The 14,411-nt window shown below is 46.7% G+C and overlaps 1 protein-coding gene across 1 annotated transcript; it reads right to left on the bottom strand.

The window, feature by feature from the left end:
• Positions 1-75: 75 nt before the first annotated feature.
• CYB5R3 (cytochrome b5 reductase 3) lies at positions 76-12,327 on the bottom strand. The gene is made up of 9 exons (XM_083858961.1): positions 12,221-12,327; positions 8,739-8,870; positions 8,173-8,245; positions 5,840-5,946; positions 4,914-5,043; positions 3,941-4,024; positions 3,731-3,816; positions 1,336-1,435; positions 76-300 (listed from the first exon to the last, which is right to left on the bottom strand). Exons 1-9 carry the CDS (start codon positions 12,239-12,241, stop codon positions 128-130), a joined length of 906 nt encoding a protein of 301 aa, XP_083715087.1. The 5' UTR covers positions 12,242-12,327; the 3' UTR covers positions 76-127.
• Positions 12,328-14,411: the final 2,084 nt, after the last annotated feature.

Raw genomic sequence — 14,411 nt, 5'->3', positions numbered from 1 at the left:
TTTTTAATGTAAATGTATTTTCCCAGCACTGTGCATCAGCCACCTCAGTAACTTTGCCCTGTTCCCTGTTACATGTTTGTTTTTTTTTTCTTCCCTTCTACACAAGATCTCTGAATAACAGTCATGTTTAGAAGGAGAACCTCATGTCCTTGGCATAGCCCAGTTTGTCCAGGTTGGGAATGCAAGCGTACTGGATCATTGGAGGAGGTCCACACATGAGGATCAGAACATCATTCTGAGGTGGGGGCAGGTGGTCTCTGATCATGTCTTGGTTCACAAATCCTTGGCTGTAATCCCAATCTGTTACAAAAAATGAAAGTAGGGAAAGGGGAATAAGGTTAAAAGGAGGAAAAGAAGGACACAAGTCACATTAGAAAGGAGAAATCCTGCTGATGAAGTCGTTCCCAGTTGGAACATTTACAGTCAGTTTTACTGGGATTCAGGTTTAACCATCACATTCCCAGCCCTGGATGCAGAACAAACTTTTGCTACTGCTGACCCAAACTTTTGGACACCAAAAGATTGACATGGTTTTTTTATCCCAGTTTTGGTCAGGTTTCACAGATGACAGTGAAAGTATGCAGAGTAGTGTTGAGGAGGTCCAAGGCAGAACTTTTATCCCCATTGCTAAGATCAGTTCACAATTTCCTCAAAGAAGGGATGGAAATCAGAAATTCCAGAACACTATTTTGCAGTGGATGACACAACAGCAACAGACTGTGGGGAAGGTAAGACATTCCCTCAGTGTACCAGAGGTGTGTATTCTTGGTCACAGGGATGAGGAGGCATATGGCTTTTCCTTCTCTGCCCCAAACTCCCACTGAATATGAGTGTGAATCTATCCTAACGTGGGTGGGCATGACAAGGAATGGTAAGAAAGGAAAACCATAAGGATTGACACTGTTTAGCCTTCTCTTCTTCAAGCTTGTTGAGCAAGCTCAGGCAGGGACCTGTGCCTGTGAGCTACACAGTGCCTCTGGCACTGCAGCTGCCTCAGGGCAGGCTCCAAACAAGGATAACATGTTATATTTACGTCTGTGGGGAAGGAGAAAAGAAGGTCACCCTCCACAGGAGACAATGGTAAATATTCAGGTGTAGCCATGGGAGGAACACTGCACTGCCACTGGCCTGAGGTGAGCTTTGGAAACACTTCTCTGCTTACACCTGAGCCTGTGTGAATCCCTGCATGGGGAATGATGCCACCAGATGCACTCGGACATTCACTAAGCAAGAAATGAATCATGGAGCTCAGAAATACACACATGACATGGCAGGTCTCTTGTAAAGCACATTAACACTCAGGAGTTTCACATGAAGGGGCACTTTGGGTCTTACTTTCAGGTGCTGTGTCCAGTGTGTACCAACACTTGAAGCGACCGGGATTCTGAGCCTGGATCTCATCGAGCTCGGACCGTAACAGGATATCCTTCTCAGTCTGCAGGACAAGGAAAACAATTATCACACCCTGCATGTGAGTGCAGCCCTCAGATGGCCACAGAGCAGCAGCTACTGCACAGTCCTGAGAGATGGAAGAGATGATTCAACTCTGTTTTAAAGGCTGAAGAGACCAAACCCAAGTTATTTCCATGCCTAGCCTGTGGCAGAGCTAATAAAAAGCTCATAATTTTCCCAAATCCTGACCATGCAATGCCTTCCCTCTAAAAATAATACAAAGCAGAACCATCACCTAATCAGAGAATCAGAAAAATAAAGCCCTTTTTAGCACTGTTACATCAAAAAGCTAATTGTGACTGCACAGAAATATCTCCCTACCCCTTCATACTGTGCCATCCAGACAGGGAAACGCCAGTTTTTTTCACCTTTGCCAATTCAAGGATCATCAGCACTGCCATATGGAGACTGCTTGGCTTTTGAAAAGCATGTGGAATAAACAACCAGAAGAGTATCAAGTTCTGGGTGGAACAATAAACATTACTCAGGGTATCAAGTTTGGCTCCTCCCTGATGCAGCATCACTGAAGGCCAAAGATTTCCCTAAGAGCAGCTGCAGTCTGGGCAGGAAGGAAAAGGGTAGGGACTGAAAGTGCTGCCATTCCCTGCAGCCATAGTAATTTGGCACAGAGGTCACCACTAAGTCCATAACTTAGTGGGGATAAGGAGGAATGTGCAGCAGCTATTCCAGAGAAGGTGCTATTCCTGGATCTGCAGCTGTGGGTGCTCCAGAAAAACTCCTACGGGCTCTGGCCAACTCAAAGTGTGCCAGCCAGAAACACAGTGAGAGCCCTTGCACATTGTTTTAAACACTTGAAAATATTTTTTAAAAACTGCTTTCTCTTTGTGGAGTTACTGGGTGCAAGGACTCTTTAAAGCCAGGGACTGATGTATCCTTAGGCTGTTGCTAACAGGCAGGAACTGCTCCCCAGGCTCTCTCTCCTTGCTGCAGTGGGTTTCCCACACTACTAAAGCAGCTCCAGCCCTGTGTCAGCCATTCTGAATCATTCCTAGCAAATCCTGGCCCTCCTGCCCTGATACCACTGCACTTTATGCCACACCCAAGGGCTCCAGCCAAGCAGCAGAAAGCACTGGCTGGGCTCCTCAGAACAGGGAATCTCAGCACTTGGATCATAGCTCCTGGGCAGAAAAACCTCAAGTTATAACTCAGGTATCACAGAACTGCCTGGGTTGGAAGGGTCCTTAAAGCCCATCCAGTTCCATCCCCCAGCTTGCTCAAAGCCCCATCCAACCTGGCCTTGGACACTTCCAGGGACCCAGGGGCAGCCACAGCTTCTCTGTGCCAGGGCCTCCCCACCCTCACAGGGAACAATTTTTTCCTCATATCCCATCTAAACCTCCTCTCTGTCAGCGTGAGGCCATTCCCCCTTGTCCTGTCACTCCAGGCCCTTGTCCAGTGACTCTCTTCATCTTTCCTGTAGGCCTAGATAGGGCACAAATGAAATGACCACAAAACTGAATATGAGAAGAAATAGGAATATGAGGAGAGCCTAAAGAAGCTAAAAAAACACAAGCATGAAGTGAAGCTTACCACAAATAATGACTCATAATCCACACAAAAATATTTATTAGAGGGAGAAATTAAAAAGCAGAAAGATTCACAGCAGAAGAACATCAGGCAAAGAAGGGGCATTGCCCAGCAACACCCCAACATCTGGCTTATCCAAGAAATCTCTCTTGCAAGGATTCCATGGATGAGAGAGCTTTCCTCTGGCCAGCATGCAGGATGCCACACCTCACGGAGCAAGAGAAGCACACGAAAAACTGACAGAGGGGATGGAAATGAAAGCAGAGAGCCAAGAAGAATCATAGCTCTGTAACTGAGGGATCTGCTGGAGACCACAGTTAGTTTTAGCCTCACCCAAGATGTCCTCAGACAGAAAGATTCCACAGACAAACACTACTGCAAAGCTGGGGAGTTAAAATTGCTGGAGGAGGCAAATGTCCACCCATTTCATGTTTCCACTAAGACAGACAACTCTGAAAGTCTGCCCAAAACATTAACAACTTGCACAAAGGAATGCAGGGCTTTAACATTAATGAACTAGATTAGAAACAGAGCAATGAGTCACAGGAAAGCAAACATTAGCAAACATTGCTGCAGTAATGCTAAACCCTCAATGTATCACAGTGCTTTTATATGGGAGGTTTACAACATTTCAGTTCACTTCTCCCCTCAGGGTTTGTGATTTCATTTGCTGAGTGGAGTCCTGCTAGGTAAGTAAAATACTACAAACAGAAAAAAAGGACAGAATTACCTGATTAGCAAACAGCAGCTGGCAAACAGTGGGGTCATCTTTGTCCTTTATGATTGCTCGAATGATCTGCAGCATAGGTGTTATCCCTGGAAGAGAGAGGCAGGTCAGTGATGTGAGGATGGGGAATAAAAGAAGGGACAAGTGGGAAAATGTGAGCAAATGCATCTACCAGCTGTCAGAAACCACAGATGAATCCTTACAGAAACCTACCAGTCCCCCCTGCAATCATCCCCACGTATTTCACTGTCTTGGTAATGGGTTCAGCTTTCTTTTCTGGCCGAATATCAAACTTGCCTGAAGAGAGAAAGAGATGGAAAACACTGAAGCAGTCAGGAAACACCTCCTGGTTATCCCTTTCCAGCCCATCCTGCTAAATTGACTTCATTTCAGCCCTGTCACCCTCCCTCCCAGAGAACAGAAAAGGTGACGATGCCCTGAATTAAAGCAATCATGAAAGAAGATTTTAAGACTTGAGTTTGTAACATCAGACACTGACATGGGTTATGACTTATCCCTGACCACAGCCTACATACACACCACCTGTATTTCAATTTGCTCACATCCCATACCCCCAGTGACATCTGGGCACAAGCCCAGATTCTGGAAACAGTTCTACACTAAGGAATTGTTCAAGAGAAATAAACTCACTAAGAGAGTTTATTTCCTCTGAGCAGGTTATTTTAATGGAAAACATAAAATATGCAGCGTGGTCGTGGTGGGTTTTTTAAATTTTTCTTCTTTTGAGCCAATTTTCCCATTTCAGCCAAACATAACAGTCTGAAACTCCCCAAAATGTTGTGTTGTATTCACAGCTCTCTTTATCCAGGATAACATGAATGCCACATACAAAGCTCTGGAAAACCACGTGTCAGAGTTCTGCTTCACATGAAACTGCCAGAAGGTTTTTGTGACACACTTGTGGCTGCATTATACTAACATGAGATATTCTACATTGACATAAAAGTAATGCCTACTCATAAAGTTCATTTTTACTTGGGAAATTAGCATTGGACAGTGCAAATACCCAGTGTTTTTGTCAGTGTATAAACTATGTCCATATAAGCATGGAAAAAACCCATCTCTTACTTGAGAACAGCAACAATAAAAAGCACTTCTATAGTAATAAGACATTTTTGCTGTACTGTTTACTCTGGGTAAATTCTATCTTCCAAACCAGCCTTGCCTTTTCCTTTGTACACAAGGAGGCCACTTGGTCCTCTGAAGTCAATGGTGTCTCCTATTTTCAGGCTGTCCAAGTATTGAGACATCTTCCCCCCATCAGGGAACTTGGGATGGACACCTCTGAAATAGACCTGTTAAAAACAATAACAAAGAAATTCAATCTCACAGCTCAGAGAAGAGCATTGCCCTCAATTTTTAGGTACAAATACTCTTCATGCAAAGCACTTAATTACTCCATAAAGAAATGCAATGTCTGACTGACAAATGTTCAAAATGCCACTCCTGCCCAAATTTTTGGGCAGAGACCAGTGATTTCTCCACTGTAGTTCTGCAACACAGAAAATATAGATAAGAATCACCACAATTTACACTCGAGTTTAAGAGGGTCTAGAGAAAAGTAAGAAAAGTAAGAAAAAACCCAAAACACTGTGATTCCAAAGAGCAAAATTCTAAGAGGAAATCCAGTGCAGATATTCTTATTTTAAATTCCTAACAGCTTTAAATGATAGGTAGTCTAGCTACCAAGAGACAAAAGGAAAGTGCATTATCACAAGAGTTAAAATCACATTCTTACCAATTAAATCAATCATTTCCACCACCTGGATCAGTAATGATAATGATCACCACTCTCAGTTATCATAATGACCAAATTCCATTAACAGAAGCAGCTGCCCATTCAGGCAAGGTTAATTCCTTATCCCAGAAGAATTAAAAACCATATGAACATCTGCAGGTCTACACAGAGGGTGGAAAATGATGCAGCATCTCATGAGACACCCTCACTAAAGAAGAGCCTGCAAAATGCCATGTGGACTGTAGGTAATGGCACATTCTTCAAGAGAAGCCAGCACACCAAAGTTCACATAAATGCACTGCAAAGGTGGCTCAGAAGATGCCCAGCCTGGGAACAGAGCGTGACATTCTCACCTTGACAACAAGATCCACAAAGCCCTTGTCATCATCACTGGAAACTGGAGTGTAAGGTCTGACAACCAGAGCTCCATCAATCCGTGCAGACAGGTAGATGTGCTGCCCTGTTGCAGGAAAAAAAAAAAAAAAAAAAACAAAAACAAACACAAAACTAGCTTTCTTTCAAAAGATTTTTCTTTCAGTAGATGTGCTGAGTTGGCATGGACTGAAATGCAACCTCAAAGCTTTAACTACCTTATTTTAGGGCATCACTTCTCCCTTTCTTATTTTCCTGACACTGCAACACCTTGTCAGAGTTGTTAGCCCTGCACAGATCTACCTGGAAGGACAGACAACTCCACTGCTAATTCTGTGTGTCAATCATAACTTCACACGTTTACATTTACCAAAGCATGAACTGTATCTGAGATCTTTCAAAAGATGGGATTAGTCTCTCCTGTACAGACAAATAAAAGGGACACAGCAGGGGAAAACTGTCCAATGCTGTTCACACATCCTAATTAATGTATTAGTTGTAAACTGCCAGTTTAGTTAAAACTGATATTGTAACTGCTCTTGCTTTGACCACAGATCCCTCACGTCTTCCAGGAGCTCTCCAGCTGCCTTTGCTAAGGCTACCTAGACACAAAGCACTTTTCTAACGCTCCTATTCCTCCAGCTTAACATGTGAATGCAGCAACCACATTTCCATCTGTCACACATCCTCTGGGCTCTCTACAACAGTTTCTCTTCTCAATGTCTACATATTTTTTTCTGAAAAAAACAAGAAAATAAATTCTATGGAAGGTTGTCCTATAAATTTCCAGCATTCTGAAGACACCCAAGTAAAGATTAATCAGGAGGGGAGGGAGAAGTTTTGATTTTTTTAATCACCATTAGGTCAACAGAAGAAAGCATCTCCAGTGATGGCACAGCTCCTCTGCCTGTTATGGGAACACAGAGAATAGATTTTGCCAGGAGCTAATTTGCAAATGATCATAATGACCACATTACATTAGTTCCAGAAGCAGTTGTCCCTCCAGGTATGGTTAATTCCTTACTTCAGAAGGATTACAAAGTCCTAGGTGAAGGAAGATGTGCTACCTGGTAACCTGGGGAATGAGCAACCACAACTCACCTGAAGCTGTACATGGACATCATATTCCAGTAACCCTCCCAGCAAAGCCTACAGATGTCTTGCTAGGGGAGACCTTGAGGGAGCTGCAGGAGGGAGCTCCTGTTCCTTCTCTAGGGCAGAATGGGCTGCAGACCCACAGACCACTGGTGGCTGGTGACCACTGCAGACTGTCATCCTGGACAGTGGGGCTGCTGCTGGGGCATATCTCACAAGAACTGGTAAACAGCAGAAAAGGTGCCCCTCCCAGAGAGAAAACATGCCTTATGGCCTCACCTGTTAGAACTGTACCCCACCCTGATAGGATGTAAGTTGGCAGCCTCTGCATGGGGCCACATACAACCCTCTCCTTCAGAATGAAGCTTTCAGTGGCTCTGGTGATAAAAGGCAAATGCTGGTGCTGGACTAAACAGCATCTGCCACCAAACTGCAGCTCTGCTGTTCCCAGCTGCTTTTCCATCCTCTGCAGCTTTTAGCTCTCTCTGCTTCCCAAGTCTTACGCTCAAATCACTCCTCAAAGTCCATTTTGGGCAAGTCATGGAAAGGAGCTTTGCTTTCATGGCTATTAAAAATGTCAAGAGATTTTTAATACCCCAAACAAGATGGAACTTAACACCTGGAAAAGGTGCTGACAGCAACCACAAAGCACAGAAGCCACAGATCACTGCAGCAGCTTGTTAAAGTGGAAGTCCTATTAAACACAAGTCACAATTAAATGCTCTTTATACAAGCAGGAGGAAACAATGGCACTAAGCTGTTATGGAAGGCACCAGACCACGTGGCAGGGTGTTTGGAAACAGCTACCTCTGGGTGATTCAAAAGTTCCATGAAATTCTGAAGTGAGTAGATCATCTGGTAAACCACATGTGTTAGAGAAGTGGATGACAGTGGTGCCTTAGGGCACAGAAAGGGACTGCAGGGATTCCGTCCCATAGGAATAACACATGTTGGAAAGCTGAGACTGGAAAAGTACAAGTGAAGACCTGTGTTTGTTCCTACCCTCTCCACAGAAACAAGATGGATGTTCACTCATGTACACTGCATTTCAGAGCCTGCAGATTACTCACAGCTTGAGGATAATCTTGCAGAGCTCTCAGTAACAGCTCCAGCCACATGAGCAGTATTCCAAATTCAAAACATAGGGAAAAAACCCCCACAGAATCTCCTATACTGTAACTAATGCAAGCAACACTTGGATTCTTCATAAGGAACGTACCTAGAGGGAGACCCAGAACGTGCTCCATGGAAGGGAGAGCAAATCGAAATCTCCTTGTGTCATGACTAACTTCCTGAAAGACAAAAATCAAAAGAACAGTCAGCTCTTTTGTTGGGATTTAATGTTTGCAATTTCACTTCTAAAACAAAACAAGTCTGGCATCCTGCAGGATTAAGAATTAACGATACTTAACAATACTTGTGTGCAGAGTAAGACTAGGTGATAACCTTCCAAATATGGACATTTACACTGCCTTCTCTGTCTGAGGGCAGGACTTGTGTCCCTTAGCCCAGCCAGTGGTGCAGAGTTTGGGAATTTCTGCTGATGTGCTCCACAACACGAGACACACATGACTGTGAGTTTGACCATTTCTAAGCAGCATTCTTCACTCTAAACTGCTTGCAAACAAGCTGCTTGCAAAACTGCAGAACTCAGTTATACCGCACAAAGAGCTTTTATAAAGTCCTTTCCTCAAGACAAAAGTATCCACCCAGGACTTTAGAAGCTGTAAGCATTTCACAACACCCATGGAGAGAGGTCACGCTCAGCACTGCACAGGCACCTACCTCCTTATCAATCAGCCTCAGTGCATACTTCACTTCTGGGTCCTTCAGGGTAATTGCAGGCTGGGGATTCCTGAAAAGCCTCATGATGGTGGTGTAGATCAGCCATACTGGGTATGTCACAACCTGACGCAACTGCAGCAGCACAGAAATAGCAACAGACACAAATGCAGAATGAGAGTGAGTTATTTGGGTGACAAGGAATAAGGTATTATGCCATGGCAATCTAACCACAAAAAAAACCCCATGTTTATTTGGGCAGGAAGAAGTAGCATTATTAAAAAAAAAAAACTAATCTCAAAACCCACAGGCTTGCTTTATGAAGACCTGGCATCATTCCTGTGTTGAGGCACTTGCACACCAGCACGGGGTTGCCATGCTGGTAGCTGGACAAAGTGAGGCTGTCACAGCTTCAGATCCCCAGGTCCCCTGAACACCCATCTCCAGCAGGCACACAGACATGTGTCACATGTGTCCTAATACACACAGAATCACAGAATATCCTGAGTTAGGAGGAGCCCATCAGGATCATCCAGTCCACCCCCTGGCCCTGCACAGGAAACCCCAACAAATACCACCCTGTGCCCGAGAACATTGTCCAAATGTTTGCTGCACTCTGACAGGCTTGGGGCTGTGGCCATTCCTTGGGGAGTTCCAGTGCCCAACCACTTCTTTGGGGTCAGAACCTTTTCCTAATATCCAACCTAAACATGTGGCTGACCACACTGATCGACACAGCCAAACACACAAACGGCATGGATGGGCTCATCCTGTTCCCCTCCCCAGTGATGGGGATGTAGGTCCATCACTGGGAATTCCATACACACACACACGTACGAGGTGGATCCCCAAGCCTGCTGGCTTTGCCCTGGCAGTGTGTGCCCACTCTCCAGGCTCCCCAATCCTGCCAGCTGCGCACAAGGCCCACTGGTGCACAGGGCTCCTCACAGGCCACCCCACACGCTGCAGACACCCCATAATTTGGGCTCTGGCACTTGCCCACAGACTCCCTCACTCCCTCTGGCAGCTGAGCAGGGCTTTGCCAGCTCTGCCAGGCTGCTGCTGGGTGCTGGCAGCAGGCACACCCCCTCCAGCTCACAGCTGGGGTGCACTGGCACTTCCAACACCACACAGAGCCGTGCACACAGAGCAGCACCCCTTCCCTGGGAAAGCAGATAAAGTGCAGGACACAACCAAGGGACAGCCCTTCTTGTCCCTTGACCATCGTTTTCCCCACATCTGAAGCCCTGTAAGACAGAACAATTATGCACTGACACCACACCACCCTCTTCACACTGGGGCAGGGGAATAAACTAGACAACTACTTATAAAAATCCTCTCTGACTCAGTAGCTTATTATTCAACACTTCTATAGAGGAGAGGGGAAAAGCACAACTACAGCAAAAAAAAAAAAAAAAATAGCTTAAAGGTCTGCCTGCTTAGCTTTCACTTTCATTTCATTTTAAAGGGATCTGAACAGTATTTTAGAATGGCATTTGTGTAACTGTGACAGTCCTTCAAAGGCTATAAAAGCTTTCTACATTATTAATAAGAGTACTGTGGGACAGCATAAATTCTCTCTTCTTAAAATGCTGCTGTACAGGTTTAAAGTGTATCATCACCACGTACAGCCTGAGGGCACAACCATGCCATACTGCATTTTTCACTTTTATTTGGGAATACTGAAATAGCTCCATACAGGCTGTTTCTGAAGAAGCTGAAGTTTACTGGAAAATTATTTCTTAACTCTCATAGATCCACCAGATTACTGCAGCTCTGGGAAGAATTTTTGTTGTTGAGTCACAAAAAAAAGGTCAGAGGGAGGGAAGTTGTTCAAGGTGACAGTGCAGCAAGTAAACTCCCTAATGAGAAATTAACATGTGAGTGAGGTCTGGTGGCAATAGCAAGCTGACTTTGCAGCAGATGTTCCATATGAGACATTAATAAGTTAAAACAGATCCATGTCTAAATGTGGCTGGCTAAAATGAACAACAAGCGCTGTTGTTGTCAGGCAATAACAAATAATTTTAACACAGTGTTAACCTTGTGGAAAGTAATTTGTTATTCATGGTCAATGAGTGCAAAAGTCTCGTGGGATTTGGCCTGGAAAGAAACAGCACACCCACTAATTCAGAAAACTATTTTAGTCCTTACTCAGATTTATCACCAGGTGGGCAGAAAAAAGAGGAAGAACTGAAGGTTGAATGACTACAAAAAGTCATGCTTGCTAATAAAAGCATTCTCTGGGTTAAAAGAGGCCTATATACTCTCACCGCAGGGCAGACCAAGATTTTAATAAAGATAATGCACAGCATCAGGTCTCCAGCAGCACAGAGCAACAGGGCCTGGGAATCACTAAATGGGGACCTTGTGACTCATCATTTCCAGCTGCACGAATCTTTGCAAACAGACAAGGCAGAATTAGTAACTGAGCAGGAATTTTTATTAATGGAAAGAGGCCTCTGTGTGATAACAAAGAGAAAAGCCATGGAGACTGCACTTCCAGGGCGTGGTGAGCACAGCAGGGTCCGACACACAAGCTCACGGCCCTGCCCTGCCCTACAAACACACAAACCAAACCCTGCTTTGGCCTGAGAAACCGTGTACCCTCGGCTTCGAAAACCCTGGGTTTGAGCTAATTTCAGCTGAACACTCTTCTCCTCTGTTTCAGAAACCAACGAAAGGATAACAGGATTTCTTCACTTCTGCAGCTTTAGCCTCATCTCCTCTGTTGAATGCACCTCAAGAGCGGCTGTTCCTAAACCAGCACATGTGGAATACAACTCCACCCACCCCTCTCACAAGTCCCGAGAAAAGTGTTTGGGCACAGGAGCCCAGAGCCCTAAGGGGCAGCTCGGGGGAACGATGCGTGGCAGAGATGACAGCGCCGCAGACCCACTGCTCAGCGTGATCGTAAATAGAATTGTGAAATGGTTTGTGCTGGAAGCGACCCTAAAGGTCATCTCGTTCCAACACTGTGGGCAGGCACCGTCCACCATCCCGGGCTGCTCAGAGCCACATCCAGCCTGGCCTTGCACCACGCCGGGGATGGGGCGGCCACAGCTCCGGGTAATCCTTGCCAGGGCCTCCCCACCCTCACAGGAGCAACCTCCTCCTCACAGCCACTCCAAACCTACGCTCCTACAGTCTGAGACTATTCCGGCGGGGGAAAACACCACAAGCGTTCACAGACCCCAACAACAGCGCGGGCCCCAATAACAACCACAATAGTAACAACAATAAACACCACAAATACGCGGAGCTGGCAGGGCAAACCCCCCCGGCCGGGCAGCAGCACAGGCACCAACACCGCCCAGCCGCGGGGCCCCGGAGCCTCCACAGCGCCAAGGGGGGACCGCGGGGGGACCGCGGGGACACGCGGGGACACCGGCACGCCCGGAGCGCTGCGGGTGGAGCCGGGCTGGGCAGGCAGGACCCCGCTGCCGGCCGCCCCCCGGCACTCACTCACTTCCTCCCTCACTCACCAGGCTGATCTGAGCCCCCATCGCTGCCGGACACACACCAGGCCGGGCCCCGCCCCGCCCCGCCCCGCCCGTCACACCCTGCGCTGCGCCCCGCCCCGCCTCGTGACGTCACGGCCGCGCCGAAGTGCGCCTGTGCCGCCCCGCCCCGTGACGTCACACAGCGCGCTGGCCCCCGCGCCCCGCCCCGTCGCGTGAGGCCGCGCCCCGTCCCGCCATGGCCGCCGCGCTGGCCCCGCCCCTTCCCGGCGCCCCCAGCGGGCCCCGAGCGCCCCTGTGCGGTTTATTGGTTGCCGGACAGTCACAATCCGCTCTGGGTTTGAAGGGATTTTCAAAGTCATCCAGTCCCACCCCTCCTGACATGGGTAGGGACACCTGCCACTGTCCCGGCTTGCTCAGAGCCCCATCCAGCCTGGCCTTGGACACTTCCAGGGATGGGGCAGCCACAGCTGCTCTGGGCAACCTGTGCCAGGGCCTCACCACCCTCACAGGGAAGAATTTCTTCCTCATATCCAATCTAAACCTCCTCTCTGTCAGTGTGAAGCCATTCCCCCTTGTCCTGTCACTCTGGGCCCTTGTCAAGAGTCTCTCTCCATCTTTCCTGTGGGTTCCCTTCAGGCGCTGCAAGGCCACAATGAGGTCACCCCAAAGCCTTCTCCTCTCCAGGCTGAACAATCCCAGTTTTTTCAGCTTTAAGGATTCCTTATTGGCAATGTTTGTCCAAAAAGCACTAGAACTGAGCTGTGCAATAAGATAACAATGTTTCAGCCAGGCTCCCTTAAATTTTGGTTTACACCTATGCGTGAAAATTAGTGACTAATAACCACATGTATCTTTGTGCTAAATGTGAAACACTTAAAATCTCTTTAATTAATATGTCTTCACATATTATGTCTTCATAATATGTCTTCAGTGATTCCTAGACAGTTTCTCCTTACAAAATCAAGACAGGTGTAAGCTTAGCAGTCCTAAAAGTAAAATAATAAAAAAATGTCCTCCCTTATCCCTTAGGCTGACACAGAGGTACCGAGCCCCCTGTGTGCCCAAGCAGATGTTTTCTTTCAGTCTCGTGGTTTGCTGAGTGTGCAGCTGGCTCACCTGGCTGTGAGAATATACCATAAGTCAGTAATGATTTACTTATTAAACCTGGGAATTAGCACTGGTTAGTTAAAGAATATTAACAGACCAATGGTAAGAAGGTTGTGTCACAGTCCAGGTACGCACATTTAGCTGCAGGGATGGAGTTATTTATTCCTGGCGTTACTATGACAAAAGCATTCCTGGCTCTGTAATCCTCATAGTTTTCTCTTTCAGGAGTACAGCTGCTGCACCAGAAACTCCCCAGTAGCTGGAGAGATTGTAACACCACTGGCTACAGAGGAGGACTCCAGGACTGAAAGGCTGAGGTTCAGGAAAAGGGAGATAACTGAGACAGGCACAGAGATCCTGGAGTTTGGTGGGAAACAATCTGTCAGGAGAGGCTCCAGCTTGAATATTAGTATTTAAGGAAGGGTGGAGACCTCAGTTCCCCCATGTTCTGCTTTCACTGACCTCTGACCTGGCTGGCTTCCAACTGAGCAGCCCAGGCTGTGTCTCCACTGCTTTTCAGTGTGGGTCACCTTGTGGGGACTTGGCAGCAATAGCCAAAGCTCCCACGGGAATGCCCAGCATCCTCAGTTTCTCATAAACTTTCCTCTTCTCTACATCCACATGGAAAATGTGGCCCAAAGACCTGCTCTGCCTTTTCCTGGGAAAGGACTGAGCATGCTATGGATCTGCAGGGTGTTTGTTCCAGCTGGCAGCTTTTACTCGGTCCCTCTGAGTGAGCCTGTCCAGTCCAAACGTGCCCTTTTGTGAAGGTGTGAGCCCTGGCTGCTTTGGTCTAGAAGCCTGTAAAACTCAGTGTTCTCAGTCACACCTCTCTAGATTAAACAAAGAGATTTAAATAACTCTGAATTAACCCTTTCTCCCCTCAGGGAAGTGTAGGCACCAGACTAGAGGTGACAAACCAGCATTTATCCATTGTGATAAGACAGACCTTGTCTGGAAAAGGAAAATATTAAGGCCAGAAATGTGCAGAGATGCCTACATGCTTTAGGAACATGTTTTATTTCCAGGATCTCCTTGATCCTTTACATTGGCAAAGGTCAGCATCTGATGCTTGAGGTGGTGGTTTTGTCAGGCAGAACACCAC

The sequence above is a fragment of the Zosterops lateralis genome (assembly GCF_965231275.1).
Source record: "Zosterops lateralis genome assembly, chromosome: 4".
Taxonomy (NCBI): Eukaryota; Metazoa; Chordata; class Aves; order Passeriformes; family Zosteropidae; genus Zosterops; species Zosterops lateralis.
Note: the sequence above shows the minus strand (reverse complement) of the source record. Positions and strands in the feature narration are given on the sequence as shown.

Excerpts from the sequence above, each read along its gene's own strand:
- CYB5R3 (XM_083858961.1), bottom strand. The coding sequence starts at position 12,241 with ATGGGGGCTCAGATCAGCCTG. Across the intron at positions 1,436-3,730 it reads AGCTGCTGTTTGCTAATCAG|ACTGAGAAGGATATCCTGTT; the intron begins GTAATTCTGTCC and ends CTTGTCCTGCAG. Across the intron at positions 301-1,335 it reads ACTGGACACAGCACCTGAAA|ATTGGGATTACAGCCAAGGA; the intron begins GTAAGACCCAAA and ends TTTTTGTAACAG.